This window comes from Sus scrofa, chromosome 3 (genome assembly GCF_054392235.1).
Source record: "Sus scrofa isolate SSC_HxYL_T2T_F1_AM1 chromosome 3, Sscrofa_HxYL_maternal_Yorkshire_Landrace_v2.0, whole genome shotgun sequence".
NCBI classification, from domain to species: Eukaryota; Metazoa; Chordata; class Mammalia; order Artiodactyla; family Suidae; genus Sus; species Sus scrofa.
The window spans coordinates 5392376-5407172 of NC_139385.1; the positions used below are offsets into that span (position 1 = coordinate 5392376).

At 59.1% G+C, this 14797-nt stretch overlaps 2 protein-coding genes across 5 annotated transcripts in view; one reads left to right on the top strand and one right to left on the bottom strand.

Annotated features, from left to right (window-relative positions):
* The first annotated feature begins 980 nt into the window (after positions 1–980).
* BRI3 (brain protein I3) lies at positions 981–8750 on the top strand. 2 transcript variants are annotated; one of them, XM_085016573.1, is made up of 4 exons: positions 1036–1307; positions 1837–1939; positions 3612–3641; positions 8279–8749. In XM_085016573.1, the coding sequence occupies exons 1-4, from the start codon at positions 1166–1168 to the stop codon at positions 8430–8432; spliced, it is 429 nt and encodes a 142-aa protein (XP_084872699.1). In that variant the 5' UTR covers positions 1036–1165; the 3' UTR covers positions 8433–8749. The 2 variants fall into 2 exon arrangements, with proteins under 2 accessions (XP_020941752.1, XP_084872699.1); XM_021086093.2 differs by lacking the exon at positions 3612–3641 and having other exon boundaries at positions 981–1307; positions 8341–8750.
* Positions 8751–9661: 911 nt separating this feature from the next.
* Positions 9662–14797, bottom strand: part of BAIAP2L1 (BAR/IMD domain containing adaptor protein 2 like 1) — a 95707-nt gene continuing 90571 nt past the window's right edge. For all 3 annotated transcript variants that reach the window (XM_003354447.5, XM_085016551.1, XM_085016550.1), the window contains exons 13-14: positions 10966–11003; positions 9662–10397 (exon numbers count right to left, since the gene is read on the bottom strand). In XM_003354447.5, the coding sequence (XP_003354495.2) occupies positions 10325–10397; positions 10966–11003 (111 nt within the window). In that variant the 3' untranslated portion in view covers positions 9662–10324. The remainder of the gene's footprint in view (positions 10398–10965; positions 11004–14797) is intronic.

Consider the following 14797-nt stretch of genomic DNA (forward strand, 5'->3'; position numbering starts at 1 on the left):
GGCGAGGAGAGCCCCCCAAATGCTGCAGAAGGCCCAGGAATGAGCTGAGGAGCCAAGGCAGGTCAGGGGCTGGAGTTGGCCCATCTTTCTGTTTAAAGTTTTATTACAAACCCATTAAGCACGAGAGCATGTGACAGTCAGCGAGCTTCAGCGAGGGCGTGGGACAGGGCGGCCTCTGCGGTCAAGTTTCCGTCACTCCCCTCTTCTGAGCCTGTCTCCAGGCCACAGACGAGGGACCAGTACCTCCTGGGTTGTCGCGAAGATGACCAACCCGAGAAACAACAGTGGACAGCTCCCGCCACGCGTCATTTAGTTTGTCCCCGACAGGGGAGTTCTTTGTAATCAGTGGCCGCAAGTCCTAAAAATGATCACACGTGATTTGTCAAAAAGAAAACCGAGGGGATGAACATAGGCTGAGCGCGAGCGGACACGGTTCACAGGCACCGTTCGCTTTTTCTTGAAGGAATTTGCGCTTCCCCGGACCCTGGCCGCGCCCCGATCGGTACCCCGGACCGCTCAAAATGCGGAGCCCGGGGCCCCTCCGCCCCGGAGCGGTGACCGCGGAGGGGCGGCCTGGGGACGCGCCCCGCCCGACCCCTCCTCCGCGCCGCCCCTACCCTCCTCCTCGGTGGGTGGGCTCGCGCCCCAGGACGCCCAGTGGGCCAGCGTCTGCGTCCTCCGGGATTGTGCGGATCGGACTTGGCGCTGCGGGGGAGTGCTTGATAAACCAAAAGGTCACGACCCGAGTGCGACGTCTCTGGGCCGTCGGTTGGGGGGAGGGTCTCCTCGCGGCGGGAGGTCTGGGGCGGCGGCCGGGGGATGGGGAGGCCGAGAGGGGAGGCGCGCGGAGTCGCCGCCGACAAGCGCCCTCCGGGCTGGCCGAGGGCGGGCGCGGCCCCTTTAAGACGCCGCCGGCCCCGCCCCGCGCCGCCCCCTGCTGGGAGCCGCACCACGTGACCCGGGTCTTGTGACTGGCGGGGGGAGGCGCGGGGGGAAGCCCGCGGCGCCCGCCTCCAGGGGGCCCAGCCCCGCGCCGCCGCCGCCGCCGCCGCCCGCGAGGACGGGGTCCAGCTGCCGGGCGTCCGGGCGTCCCCGCGAGTCCGAGGCGGAGCCGGAGCGGGAGCGCGAGCAGGAGCCGGGCCGGGCGCGGTGGGCGCCGCCCGCCATGGACCACAAGCCCCTGCTGCAGGAGCGGCCGCCCGCCTACAACCTGGAGGCCGGCCAGGGCGACTTCGCGTGCGGCCCGCACGGCTACGGCGCCATCCCCGCCGCCGCCCCGCCGCCGCCCTACCCCTACCTCGTCACAGGTGGGCCGGGGGCCCGGGGCCGGGGGGCGGGGTGGGGGTCGGGCCGGGACCCGGGCGGGCTGGCGGGCGGGGCGCCGGGCTCGGGGCCCCGGGGCCCCGGGAGCAAACTTTGGGCGGAGTTCGGTGGCGACCTTTAACCCCGAAACCAACTTTTCTCGGGGCGCGGCCGAGGGGAGACCCGGGGCGGCGCCCGCGGGAGGGGTCGGAGGGAAGTCTCCGCGCTGGGAAGCTGAGATCGGCCCCCGAGCCTGGGCGCTGCCCGAGGGCCCTCAGCCCACCTGCGGGGTCGCGCGCCCGGCCCGCCCTTCCCGGGAAGCCTCAACACCTGACTGCAGGTTCACTTCGCTGAGATGCCGCCTGCGAGTTAGCCCCTAATAAAGCCGGAGTGGGCGCTTCGTGGACGCAGCTGTTGTCTTGGTTTTGCAAAGGGGGCGTGTTTTTGGTGGGGGAGGGGGGAGGGCAGGAGCAGTTCGCCGCCGATCCCCGGGTTTCCTCCCTGCCCCCTTCTCATGTGCCTTTCTGCCCACAGGGATACCCACCCACCACCCCAGGGTCTACAACATCCACAGTCGAAATGTCACCCGGTACCCTGCCAATTCCATCGTTGTTGTTGGAGGCTGCCCTGTCTGCAGGTATGTCACAAACCTGGAGGTCCCTGGAGGCCTCTGAGGACACACTTATCAGAACTTCATGAAGGGCTGATGGCTGGGGAGACGGTCTTGGGACAAGCTGCTGACCTGGGATGTGGGAGAGAGTGGCTTCAGTGGTCCTTGAGTCCCCACAGGTTTCATGGGGCAGGGGGGCGTGCGGGGTTCCCTTTCCCGGGGAGCTGAGTGCTTTTGGAGCCAGCGAGCCCCAAGTGGTGGGATGCAGAGATTAGCAGTTCTAATGCAGAGATCTCTGGTTCTAGGACCTGCAGGTGGGCTCTGCATTTGATTCTTCAAGATGGTGAAAGGTTTTCTTTTCTGGAGGAGGGACAGTTTGAAGTGCGTGGACAGGGGAGCCGAGTCAGATGGCGAGGGCGTTCAAGGAGCTAAGATCCGGGCGGCCTGGGGAGTGACAGCTTCATCCACGTGAGAGGGTCATTAGCTGCATGAGGACAGAAATGCCGAGCTTCTTTGGGGCGGGAGCGATAGTTCCTACCCTCAAACTGGAGCCTCCAGGTCTTCTGGCACCCGTTTATGGGGCCTGAGATGCAGCGACTAGGTGCTTGGTCTGTGTGGGTCCTGAGGGTTCCAGTTGGGTAAGACTTGGTCTCTGTCCTTGGTGGGTTCCAAGGGGCGGACACTTGAGAAAGTCAGGGCTGGCTTGGCAAGGGCGAGTTTTCAGCCTTGCCGTAGGAGGAAGTTGGAGTTGCTGAGATGGAGTTGAGAAACTCTGGTTTACACCTAAGCAATTTCAGAAGTGTGTGTGGAAGGCCCAGCGTAGAATCAGAGGGAAGTCAGCGATTCAGAGTCGCAGGGGCAGCTGTGTGAGAGACGAGGGTCCAGGAAGAAGGGCGTCTGGAAAGGGGGCAGGAGGCCAGTCAGGTGCCTTAACAAGGGGCTGCGGGCAGGAGGAGCCTGCCAGGGGGCCCCTTCTGCAAATCCAAAACGGGTCTCTCCTGACACTGCTGGCAAGACTCTGGTCTTGGGAGAACATGAAGGGCGAGGGGGGGACGATGGCCGCCTCCAGAAGCTGTTTTCTCCATGAGGCACCTGTGAGCCTCCGAGCTGTCAGGGTGGAAGGCACGTGGGTGGGCTTGGAGGAGGGGGTGTGGACGGGTTATAGGCTGCTGGGCAGGGCAGAGGTCAAGGCCAGGTCCCTTGTGAAGAGGGCCACGGGGAATCCTGGGCACAGGGAGGCAGGGGACAGGAAACCCACTGATTGTGGCTTTGAGGCCGGTCCTGGGTGGTGCCCGGAGCCCTGCCATGTGCATGGCCCTTCGGTCCCCGTAGCCCAGCTGGGAGGTTAAGGGCCGTCTTGGGTGGGCATGGTTTCGCGTGTTCTCCTGAGCTGGGGCTCCGGGGTGGGGGTCAGGCTGGCCGGCCAGGAGGAGCGGGAAGGCACCTGGAGCAGAGCCGTCTGCCTGGGCTTCAGCGTCTCCCCGCGGTGCCCAACCCGCCAGAGCTGGGCTCAGAGCCTGCCCTGCCAGCTGGGCGCATTTCCCCGTCTGGGGGATGGCGTGTCTGATGGGACGCTCTGTGGCCTGTGGGTGTGGAGGAGGGGAGACCAGCGGGGCCTGAGGGGCGAGGTGCCCCAGGGCTGCGGAGCTTCCAGCGGCTGCTGGCCGGGGAGCATGTTTCCTGGTCCCCCCTTCCCTAGGGTGGGAGCTGGGTCACAGCGGAGGCCCCCGTCGTGCAGAATGTGGACTCCGCTCTCTGGGGAGGGTCTTGGGCTCGGGTGGGGCACCTGCCACCTGGGAACTGAGTCTCCCTTTTGTTGGGATGGATAACCTCCCTGCTTCTCTGGGCGGTGGGTGCGGCGCGGGAGGGGTGGGTGCTGTGATGACAAGCCTGGGGCCGGAGTTGGGTCCAAACCCTCTGACGTCTCTCCCAGGTGTGTCTTCCACAGGCCCCTGTCTGGCTTGAGGACAGATGCCAGCAGCAAGGTCCCCGACCCCGGCACTTGGGTTCTCCACCCGGGAGTGCCCTCAGTGGCCCGAGCCGGCTTTCCTCCGCCCTGAGTGGCGGGCAGGGCCCGGGCTGCAGGAAGCTCAGCAGTGGTTTGGGGAGTGGGTGTGTGGTCTGTGCGGCAGGGACCATGGGGAGGTTCCCCTGGGAACAGTCTGGGTGGCCGCTGTCTGGCCGGCGTCCTGGGGTTGGGATACAGGCCACTTCTCATGTGACCACACTTCCTCCCGGTCCAGCCCGCCCGCCGGGCTCTGTCCCTGTCCCTCTCTGGTTGCTTGGCAGGAATTTGCCGAAGTCACACGTCTGTGATCCCCTCTGAGGCCTGGCTAAGAGACCTGTACCAGTTGTCACTCTGCCACCGTCTGAGCCTTCCCTTAAGCAGCCTGATCCCATCGTCCCTGTTGAGTCGCTCATTTTTTTCCACCCTAGTAGCGGGGCGAGCATGCGCCTCGTTTCACTCCTGCCCGCCTGCAGCCCCTGTGGACTGAGCACTGCCTTGGCCGGTGGGGCTTGGGCCAGGCTTGGGCCTTTTGGAAGCTGTTCCCCCCGGGGTTGTGGGCTGTCCGTGGATGCAGGATGAGGTGGCAGCACCTTGGGTCAGGGGGCCCTGGGCTGCAGTGAGAGGGCCTCTGTGGAGGGTGCCCCCGGGGGACACAGGTCCAGGGCTGGAAGGTGCATCACCAGAGCAGCAGGTGTGGGGTCTCTGGGTGTTTGACCTTGGGGGTGAGTGAAGAGGTAGAAGAGAGTCTGGGGACAGGTGGGCTCAGGCAACAGCTGTCAAGGCTGGACGCAGCGTGCAGGCCAGGGCACAGTGAAGCCAGGGCTCCAGCCTTGCCCTGAGGAGAGGCCTCCTGTGGCCTGAGCCGGGACTCGTACCTCAGGCTACACGGGGCAGAGGGTGCAGCGCGGGGCCTCGGTCTAGCTGTTCCTGGCCCGGCTGGGGTGGTCCTGTGGGCCGTGGGTGGGCCTCCCGCCGCAGGCAGGGCCGAACCTGGGCAGTTCTGCTCAGGGGGGCCTGGGGCTTCCCAACTGGCCCTGGTGTGGCCGGTGGCTCTGTGGGCTGGTCCTGAGAACCCCTGACAGGTAGCTCCCTGCCCCCATGGGAGGCCAGTTTGTAGTGGGGACCCTGGGCCGCCGGGGGCCAGGCCAGGGTCCCTCCCCAGGGGTTGAGACAGGACCTGGTCTTCTTGCCCTGCCCTCCCTCCTGAGGGGCTTGTCTGGGGGCTGCCCTGCGCTGGGAGGAGGGAGCTTGGGGGTGTGCCAGGAGGGTACCCGTATTAACTGTCGCGGGGGTGGGGTGGGGAGGCCCTGGGCTGGGATCTGGGTTGTTCGCACCCAGGCCACTTGCTGGCTCCCTGTACCGAGGACATGCTGGGACGTGGCAGGGATGCTGTGAGGAAGCCAGAGGTGCTGAGGATGGGAGTCCTGGGTACCTGCCATGCCTGGGCTGCTCTTGGGCCACGGTGCCCCCGTCACGATCGTCACGGGGGCCCCACGCAGCCTGGCCTCCTGAGCAGGTGGGTGTCAGTGAAGTGGAGCGGCCACTTTCTCTGTAGGGTCCAGTCAGTTAAGTGTTTCCAGAATTAGTTCCCTGATTTCGCCAGCTGTGTCCTCCCGCCCCTCTTGCTCTGGGAGGGGGAGGGGTCTTCTGAGCACAGTTAGAGCTGCTAACTCAGTTTGGATCGAGAGTCACGTAATGAAGAGTTGACGCCGTGGACTGACTGGAGCTTCGCAGGGGCTTGGAGAGGAGAGGCTGGCAGGAGGGGCAGGTGTGCGCTGCAGCCTGGTGAGGTGTCGCTGAATCAGGATTGGCCTAGGGACCGGATTGTGTGTCTCACTTCAGAAAACTGGATTTTTAAAAGCTGTGAGTCACATCAGCACTGCTTTTGAGATCTAGGCAGTACCTATAGTCAAACATTAACGTTTCTGCAGCAAGACACAAATATCCCCATTAAGTGGGTACATTAAGACTATAAATGGCCACACACATGGCTGCCAGGTGCGTCTGTTACTTCTGGAGCTCTTGGCATTTGCAATTGTGGGTAAGAGGTGTGGACTTTTAGGGTGGCAGGTGGACTTGTAGGTGTGGTCCCTGTGGACCTCTGTGCTCAGAGGCTCCTGCTGACCGGCCAGATGCTGTCTCCACTCTTGAGCTGGGAAGCTGTGTGTGTGTGTGTGTTTGGTGGCATGGGGTGGTGTCTGGCCATGGTTCTTGGTAGAAGGGGCCTGGCTCTGGGGCAGACGCACTGGCAGGGACGAGATTGTGCCCATATCGTTTGCTGAACGGAAGGGCAGTGGCCTTGCTCTCCCCAGACACGGCGGAGGAGAGGGCGTAGGTTCTTGTCCTCATCAAACCTGATTCTTGAGGGCATCAGACAGGGAGGCCCAAGCTGCCAGTGCAGCTCTGGCTCCAGTGAATGATGGGTCTGGACAGAACCCACCGCGGGTGAAGCGAGGGTGTGTGTGGGCCTCCCCAGGTCGGTCGGCCTATTGCTGGGCGTCTGCTCAGGTGGGGCCAGCCCACTGGCCTGGCAGGGAGGGCCCTGCTGGCTCTCTCCGGCTTCAGACAACAGTGCAGACCAGGGTCTGGCTGGAGACTTAGGGAAGAGGCAGGTGAGTGCTGGTGCTGTGTGACATTTGACCCCAGAGGACAGGAGCAAGTGGCAGTTGCGGGGACTGGGTTCCTTCACTGTGGGGAGACAGCCCCACTCAGAGGGCTTTGTCCAGCCAGGGGTGCTGGGTGCCCGTTGGCACCACTTCCAGGGCACCCAGGACAGCAGGGCAGGACCCAGCCGCCTCCCAGGCCTCTCCTGGAGCCTTGGGGCAGACGCTCTGGGATCTAGGCTCTGCCTGGGAACAGCTTTGATCTGTGAGCTACACAGAGTGTCTAGTCTGGTGGGCACTGAGGTAGTCACTGTCCTCAGGCCTCACTGGTCCCTGGAGGGGACACTGGGCCAGGCACCCTGGTGACTTTTGAGGGCAGGCTTCTCGGGAAGGTTCTCTGCTGGTGCAGGTGTGAGGCCCGGGGTTCAGGTCTCTGCTCTGCTTCTCACTTGGACATTCTGGGGAGTTCAGTGGGTGTAGATGTGGGGTGGGGGCGGGTGGGGGGAGCAGGGAGGGGCCTGGCTGGGGCCGTGGCTCCTCGAGTGGGAGCTGCTGTGGAAGTGGCCCCAGTAGCCTGAATAGTGGTGGGAGCTGCTGGCCATGACCCTGGACAGAGCGTCATGTACACCTGTGTGGGGACACAGGGGTGGCTCAGGGCCTTTCTGAAGCCCTGCCCCTCCTTGGCAGTGTGGCCTCAGGTGCTTTCTCTGCTGGGTCTTCTGACTCCCCCCCCCCTCCCCCGGCCGGGCGGGCGGGGCCGAGCAGCCTCTGTCGTCTTAGAAAGGGGCCTGTGTGGGGAGTTTGGTACAGTCTCTTGTAAGGACAGTAACTGCTGGGGGATGCAGACCAGCTCTGAGCTTCCCCTTGGAACGGGGGCGGCAGAGCTTGGCAGGGCTTCTCAGCCTCGGCTCACCCTCCTGGAAGGGAGAGGTGGTCCGCGAGGTCAGAGCTCCCCTAGGGAGGTGCTGCGGACGGGGAGGGGAGGGGCATCGAGCCCATGACCCCCCAGGGCCGGGGGCCGGCTCCCCAGGGCTTCGGGAGCTGACCTCCCGCCTCCGCCGGCAGCGCCCTGGCGTTGGCTCCTCACAGCCGCGGCCTCAGGTCGCCAAGTCTTGTCCGGGCCCAGAGGTGGTGGGCAGACACTGTCCCCGCCGGGGTCAGGGCCTCCTCCCCATAGCGCCCCCTGGCGGCCGGGCCTCGGCTGCAGCCGGGCCGCGGGTCTCCCTCTGGTGCCGCTGGGCGGGGGTTTCCTGGAGCCGATTCCGCGGCTCTTGCCCGTCTTGGGGCCTTGTCAATCAGGAGATGCCGGTGGCGACCTCAGGTCTCCCACCTGTGCTCGTTGGCACGTGGTTTGGGGGTGTCCCCTAGCATCTCAGGGATCATATATGGTGCACGTCTGAGGTATATGCCAACTTTTCCAAAGGGGACGCTCTGAGATGAAATTTCTCAAGTGGCACCGTGTGAACACGGCTGATTTTAGTCCTTCATTAAAATCTGCTCCCGCCAGCAATAAACAAATCCCCTGAACTCCAAATTACGGCTATTTTTGGAATTTCCTTTTAGGGAATGGAAAAAAAAAGTCTGAAACCTTTCAGTGTTGGGGGAAAAAATACTCTAAACGTGACTTGGTTTGTTCTTTTCAGAGACGTAAGCGTTTTTATAGAAGCTGGCATTTGCCTCTTGTTCCCCGTTGCAGAAGACGTGTGGCAGATGCTGGGACAGTTGCTCCTGGCTCCGCCCCTGCACAGCGCTGAGGGCGGGGCTCTGGGCGGGGCGCGGGGTCGGGCCTCACGCGCGCGTGCGCCCTCTCTCCGCAGGGTCGGGGTTCTGGAGGACTCCTTCACCTTCCTGGGCATCTTCTTGGCCATCGTCCTGTTCCCCTTTGGGTTCATCTGCTGTTTCGCCTTGAGGAAGCGAAGATGCCCCAACTGTGGCGCCAACTTTACTTAAAGGGAACTCCACACGTGGCTTTCCTACTCCCAGCTCTCTTTTTCTAATGTAAATGTTGTGTACAATAGCTTTATTTGATTAATCTTCAGGACTGTTTTGTAAAGTGGTGGGTGGCTTGGGCGCCGCGAGGAGCCGGTTTCGGGGAGTGTGGACGCGCAGCAGCAGCACTGCTCCCAGGGTTAATGACCGCTCAGTCAAGCACTGCTTTTATTTTTTGCAGTCTTCAATTTGAGAAAGGTGAGAAATACTGTTTTAAATAAATGAGATCCATACCGTTGTTTACCTGGTTTTGCTTATTCAGTGTTTGCGCACTGCTGCTTCCAAGCTTTGTTATGGAGAAAACACAAACACACACACACACACACACACACGAGGGTATAGTGTAAGACACCCATCACCCGACTTAACACTATCTGGTTCACCTTCTTACTCCTCGGTAGGCATTTACAGCTCCAAACTGGGCTTGTGCTCCAGTTTTTATTATCGTAATGAGACAATACCTTGCCATTTCGAGAGCACGCACCTCCATGCCCAGGACCTAAAGGCAAGCCCTCCCACACAGCTCAGTGACCGCTGTGGTCCCTTCCGCCAAGGTGCACATGGGTTGGGTGGGCCCGCAGAGGGCATCTGGCTGCTCCAGGCCCTATGCTCTCCCTGTAACACGGCAGGAGGCCCCCGATGGTGGAGCACTGGGGAACAGGCTGTGGTGATGCCCCCTCCACCCCCTTTGCCCTTATTAACAAGCCTCCAAAGCCCACACCCCTCCTTCGCCAGTGAGGGCCTGGGGGTGGGCTTTCATCCCCATCCTATCCTCCAGCCTCCAAACTGGGTCTCGTCCCTGCAGCCAGAGACGCCCTCTGATTCCCTCCCAAAACCCAGCTTCCCCGTGCACAGTGGCGGGTCCCAGCTGAAGTGCAGCCCCCAGTCAGCTCGGTGAGAGCACCTAGGGTTTCTACACAGACCTTAGGGTGGCACAGCCTGGTGGGTTTTCATTGCTCATTCCGGCTGGTAACGCACAACTCCTAAATTCAGGACCTCTTTGAAATTGGTGGTGTGATACCATGGCGGTGATGAGAGAAAGGTGAATTCTCGGTGCTCTAGAGCTGTGTCTACAGCAGTCCTGGGGAGTGGGGGGATTCTCTATCTTGCTTGGGTGGGGCTACATTTGATTAAGCAAAAATTTAAACGTTTTTAAGTTCAAACATTAGATTTTATACAATATTCTCATACTTTATATTGCTTAAGATGATTTGCATGCCGGGACGCAAATTTACATAGTATTTTCCTTGAATATCATAATGCTCTGTCAGCACATCATGCTTTATAAAATAAAACCGATCTCATTTGCTTTTCCGGGGCAGAAAGCCAGTCATGAAAGCATCAACAATCCCTTATTCTGACTTTTAAAAAAATAATCAGGTGTTGCTGCTGTGGCGCGACGGGATCAGCGGTGTCTCTGCAGCACGGGGACACAGATTTGATCCCTGGCCCGGGACTGCAGGTGACTCGGGTGGCCAAAAAAAGAAAAAAATTACCAAAAAATGATACAGTAAGGATTGGAACCAAATTTACTGTTTTTGAGCAGAATGGGAAGAAGATGTTTTAAGTGGTTGAGTTGATCATTATCACCGATTAAAAAAAAACACGTAAACCCAGCTGATTGAAAGAAAAATGTGTAAACCTGACTATGTTCAATTAGAAAATGCGCTGATTTGCTCGAGGAGAGTACACTGAAGTTCAGGCACCCTCTGGTGAAGCTTTGCACCAGTACAGCACTTATCAAACGTATACACTTATCGTTTTGCAGGTGAGAACTGAACAGGTGCCGGAGATCCCACGGCCGGCTTTTCATCAAATGATGGGTGCTGACCGGTCATTCGTCACTGTCGGCCGGAGTTTCACAGTAGCAAAGGGGTTTTCTCCACTGTGGGGGAGGGAAAAAAAAATGTTGGCAGAAATACTACAAGACGGGTTGGATCTGAAAAGAGCAAATAACTATTGCTTTTGCTTTGTAAAATTGTATGGCTTATATAAATTCCAGACATTCTCTGAACATGAGCGTTTTGCCACGCTGCCCATTACAGAACTATCCAGAGTTTTAAGCTTTTATTTTATTTTTTGGCTGTGCCCATGGCACATGGAAATTGCCAGGCCAGGAATCGAACCTGTGCTACAGCAGCAACCCAAACCACCGTGGTGACGCCACCAGGCCCTTAACCTGCTGCGCCACCAGGGGAAGTCCAGAGTTTTAAACATTTTTGAGAGGCGAGCCTGCCTCTGGATGGGGTGGGGTGGGGTGGGAGAGCCATCTAGGAATGGGACTGGATTATTAGGTTCCAAGTGTGCTGTGTGACAAGGGGACCTCCATTCTGGGTCAGGGCAGATGCTGGGCAGGTCCTGCTCCCCAGAGGACCCCACCGGCTGGAGGCCTCTCTCAGGATCAGGCCTCCTGGGCTGCATGAGCAGGAAGGCCCTTGAGGAAGTTAACCTACCTGAGAAAAGGTGGCTTTGCAATCCCATTTGTGTCACTCTGTGGGAAAGAGAAAGAAAGATGAAGTTTATGAAAAGCTCATGAAATTGGAACATTGTTGTTATTATTGTTTCGTCTTTTTAGGGCCGCACCCGTGGCATACGGAAGTGCCCAGGCTAGGGGTTGAATCAGAGCTGTAGCCACTGGCCTATGCCACAGCCACACCAGATACAAGCTGCGTCTGCGACCTACACCACAGCTCATGGCAACGCCAGAGCCTTAACCCACTGAGCGAGGCCAGGGATCGAACCCGTGTCCTCATGGATGCCAGACAGATTCGTTTCCGCTGAGCCACAACAGGAACTCCCAAAATTGGGACATTTTAAATGAGACCCCAAGGTAAAGACACCTAAAGCATTAAGGGATTGTTCAAAGCTACACATGTTTCCAAGTGCCCTGGCGTCTCCATTCATTTGAGATGAGCCATGTAAATTCACTCAGGAGATGAAAGGCAAGGACAGAATGCAGTCCACAACTTGGGAGGGTCTCCACTAATGCAGAATGTCTTAGAAAACTCAGGGTCTGCTGCTCCTTGCCTGTGGTCATTCACGTGCAGAGCTGTCGTGATTAAGGTTGGCTTTGGGGAGCCCAGCTCTGAACGATGCAGGAGGCACAGTAAGACAACCTTGGTGGCTTTTGGTGCCTGTAGACTGGTGCCAACTGCTCACCAGAGATCTTGTAGGAAGTTCCATGAAGTGCGGGACAGAGAAGATAGACTCGTGGGGGCACTGCCTTTGCTTTCGGGCATTGCCAGAGCCCGCGTGGAGCCCCAGCTTCCAGCTCCCAGGGACGGGGGTCTCTGAGGGTGGCCAGGGACCCGGTGTGCGCGTCCTCTTTCCCTCATTCCACAAAGACTGGGCTTCAACTTGTTCTGGCTGTTGTGGGAAGTCACTGGCCCCAGCTGGCGCGCTTGCGCAGATGGCCGTCCAGGAGAGGGCAGTGTAACGCTGTCTGACCAGCCGGCCGCCAGGGGACTGCCCGGGTCCTCCCCTTCCTGGTCTAGCCTCCAGCCCAGCCACACCCGGAGGGTGAAGCCAGGGCCTCTCTAGTGCTGCTGGACTCAGAGACTCAAGGCAGAAGGGGGGCACTGGGAATACTTCAGACCTGCACCTGCTGTCTCCAGGGCTCTGGGGACCTCATACCTTGACCTTGAACCCTGGGGCCAGTGAGGTCATCCCGAGGGGGAACCCCAGCCCCCAGAGACAGGCAGCCCAGCACCCAGTTCAGTGTCTGCTTCTCATCCCTGAGGCACAGAGCAGCCCCGCTCTTAGCACGTGCTCACAGGACCTCACGTGGCTGCAAAGAGGCGCCCCCCGCCCAGGGCGCGCTGGCCTTCCCGTCATTTCGGGTACAGCATTCATGCTGTCGGTGACTACAGGCCAATGCATGATTTATTTTAAAAACACCCCAGGATGCCTGCCATGCAGTCTCACCTGTGCCCAGAGGGCTGGCCTCCGCCTACCACCCAGGCCGTGACGGGCGGGTCCGGAGGGCGGCTGCGACCTCTGGTCTGAAAAGCGCCCTTCCCGCTGAGCCGGACTCCCAGCAGCCCCTGCGGGCTCCGGCAGCGAAACCACCCTGCGACCCAACACTGCCCCTCCCCTGAGGTTCCCGAACTGGGAGCGGGAGACCCCCCGCGGCAGCACCCCAGCCACCTCGAGGCAGAAACCACGGAGACCGACTAGAAACGGCGGATTCACGAACTGCGTCATCTGGGTGACAGGACATTTCGAGCAACAAGGGCAGAGGCGGGAGGGCACAGCAGCTCTTCAGTCGGCACCGGGGGCCACCTGGGGATGCTCTGTCCGCAGAGCCCCAACATCCATCAACGGGAGCGACATCAAGCAAAATACACGGACACAATCGAACCAGTGTTTCCTGAGGTCCGTCTCAGAAATGGAAATAAAAGCAAAAATAAACAAACGGGACCTAACCAAACGAAGGAGCTTTTGCACAGCAGAGGAAAACCATGAACGAAACCCAAAGATGACCTGCAGGATGGAAGAAAATATTTGCAAACGATGCAACCAAAAAGGCTTAATTTCCAAACTATACAGACAGCTCATACAACAAAATGAACAACCCAATCCAAAAATGGGCAGAAGACTTAGACATTTATGCAAAGAAGACACACGGCCGAGAGACACATGAAAAAATGCTCAACATCGCTAGTTACTAGAGAAATGCAATCAAAACTACAATGAGGTACCACCTCACACGAATCAGGCCATCATTAAAAAGCCTACAAATAACCGAGTTTCCCATCGTGGCGCAGCAGAAATGAATCCAATTAGGAACCATGAGGTTGGGGTTCCATCCCTGGCCTCCCTAAGTGGGTGAAGGATCTGGCGTGGCTGTGGCGTAGGTCAGCAGCTACAGCTCCAATGGAACCCCTAGCCTGGGAACCTCCATATGCCTCGGGTGCAGCCCTAAAAAGCAAAACAAACAACAAACAAAAAGCCTACAAATAACAAATGCTGGAGAGGGTGTGGAGAAAAGGGATCCTTCCTGCCACTGTTGGTGGGAATGTAAATTGGTGCAGCCACTGTGAAGAACAGTACGGAGGTTCCTTAAAAAAACTAAAACCAGATTTACCATATGATCCAGCAATCCCACTCCTGCGCATACATCTGGACAAAATTATGATTTGAAAAGATACATGCACCCCAGTGTTCATAGCAGTACTATTCACAATAGCCAAGACATGGAAACAACTAAATGTCCACTGACAGATGAATGGATAAAGAAGATGTGGTTACAACAGACTACTCCTCAGCCATGAAAACAAACAAAATACTGCCATTTGCAGCAACGTGGATGGACCTAGAGATGATCAAACTGAGTCAGAGAAAGACAAATGTGATATCACTTAAATGTTTATATATGTGTATCTATATATCTCTCAATCACTCAGCTGCACACCTGAAACCAACTTTGCAAATCCCTGTATTTCAGTGACAGAAAAGGAGGGACAACGGCCTCTAAGGGAGCAGCAGCAGAACCACAGGAGGACTCAATTCTGTCACGCAAGGCGAGACCAGATAGGTCTGGACATGCAAGGCCGTGTCCAGAGGGGGCAGTCTGGACTGTGAGATGGGACAGCAGCGGGAACTCCGGGGGAGGGGGGGGCTGGTAACGTTCCAGTTTTTGACTGGGTGTTGGTTATATGGAGTTGCTTTGTCTAAAGCACTTTCTGTGTGATGCTCTCCAGTGGTCACTTGAAATAAGGGACATTTTCCACAAAGGCTTCCTCTTCAACTTCTTCCGCCGAGCGGACTGCCCTCCTCGCCCCTGCCCCCTCTACAGAGGCGCCTTCTTCAACCAGAGAGCAGCTCCCGTCCCCAGGAAGTGTCCTGGGCATCTCCCCCCAGCCCCCAATATGCTGCCCCCCTCCCTGGCCCAGCGGGAGCCCACCCCTCCACTGCCTCTCAGACTGCGCCGGGGCTTGGGGTCGCCTTGGTCCCGTGTGTCCCTGGTCCTGATCCGGGGCCGTCTCCTCTGCCCCCTCAGTCCACACAGCATGTGCCTGGAACACGGCTGGAGCGGGGCTGCTGGCCCCACCACCCACTGGGGACGTGGATCCTCACGTGTGTCGGGGACTCAGACCATACAAGGCACGGCTCGGAACCAGTCCCTTACAGACGCAGCCTGCTGCGGGTTCTTCGTACCCTCAGCAGCCAGCACAGTGCCAGCCCACATGCACTCAGGGTGGGCCACCCTGGAAGGGGCGGGACTGGACGCAAAGAAAACCCATGGCTGGCGACTGGCCGCGAGGGAAGTGTCTTTCCCTACCA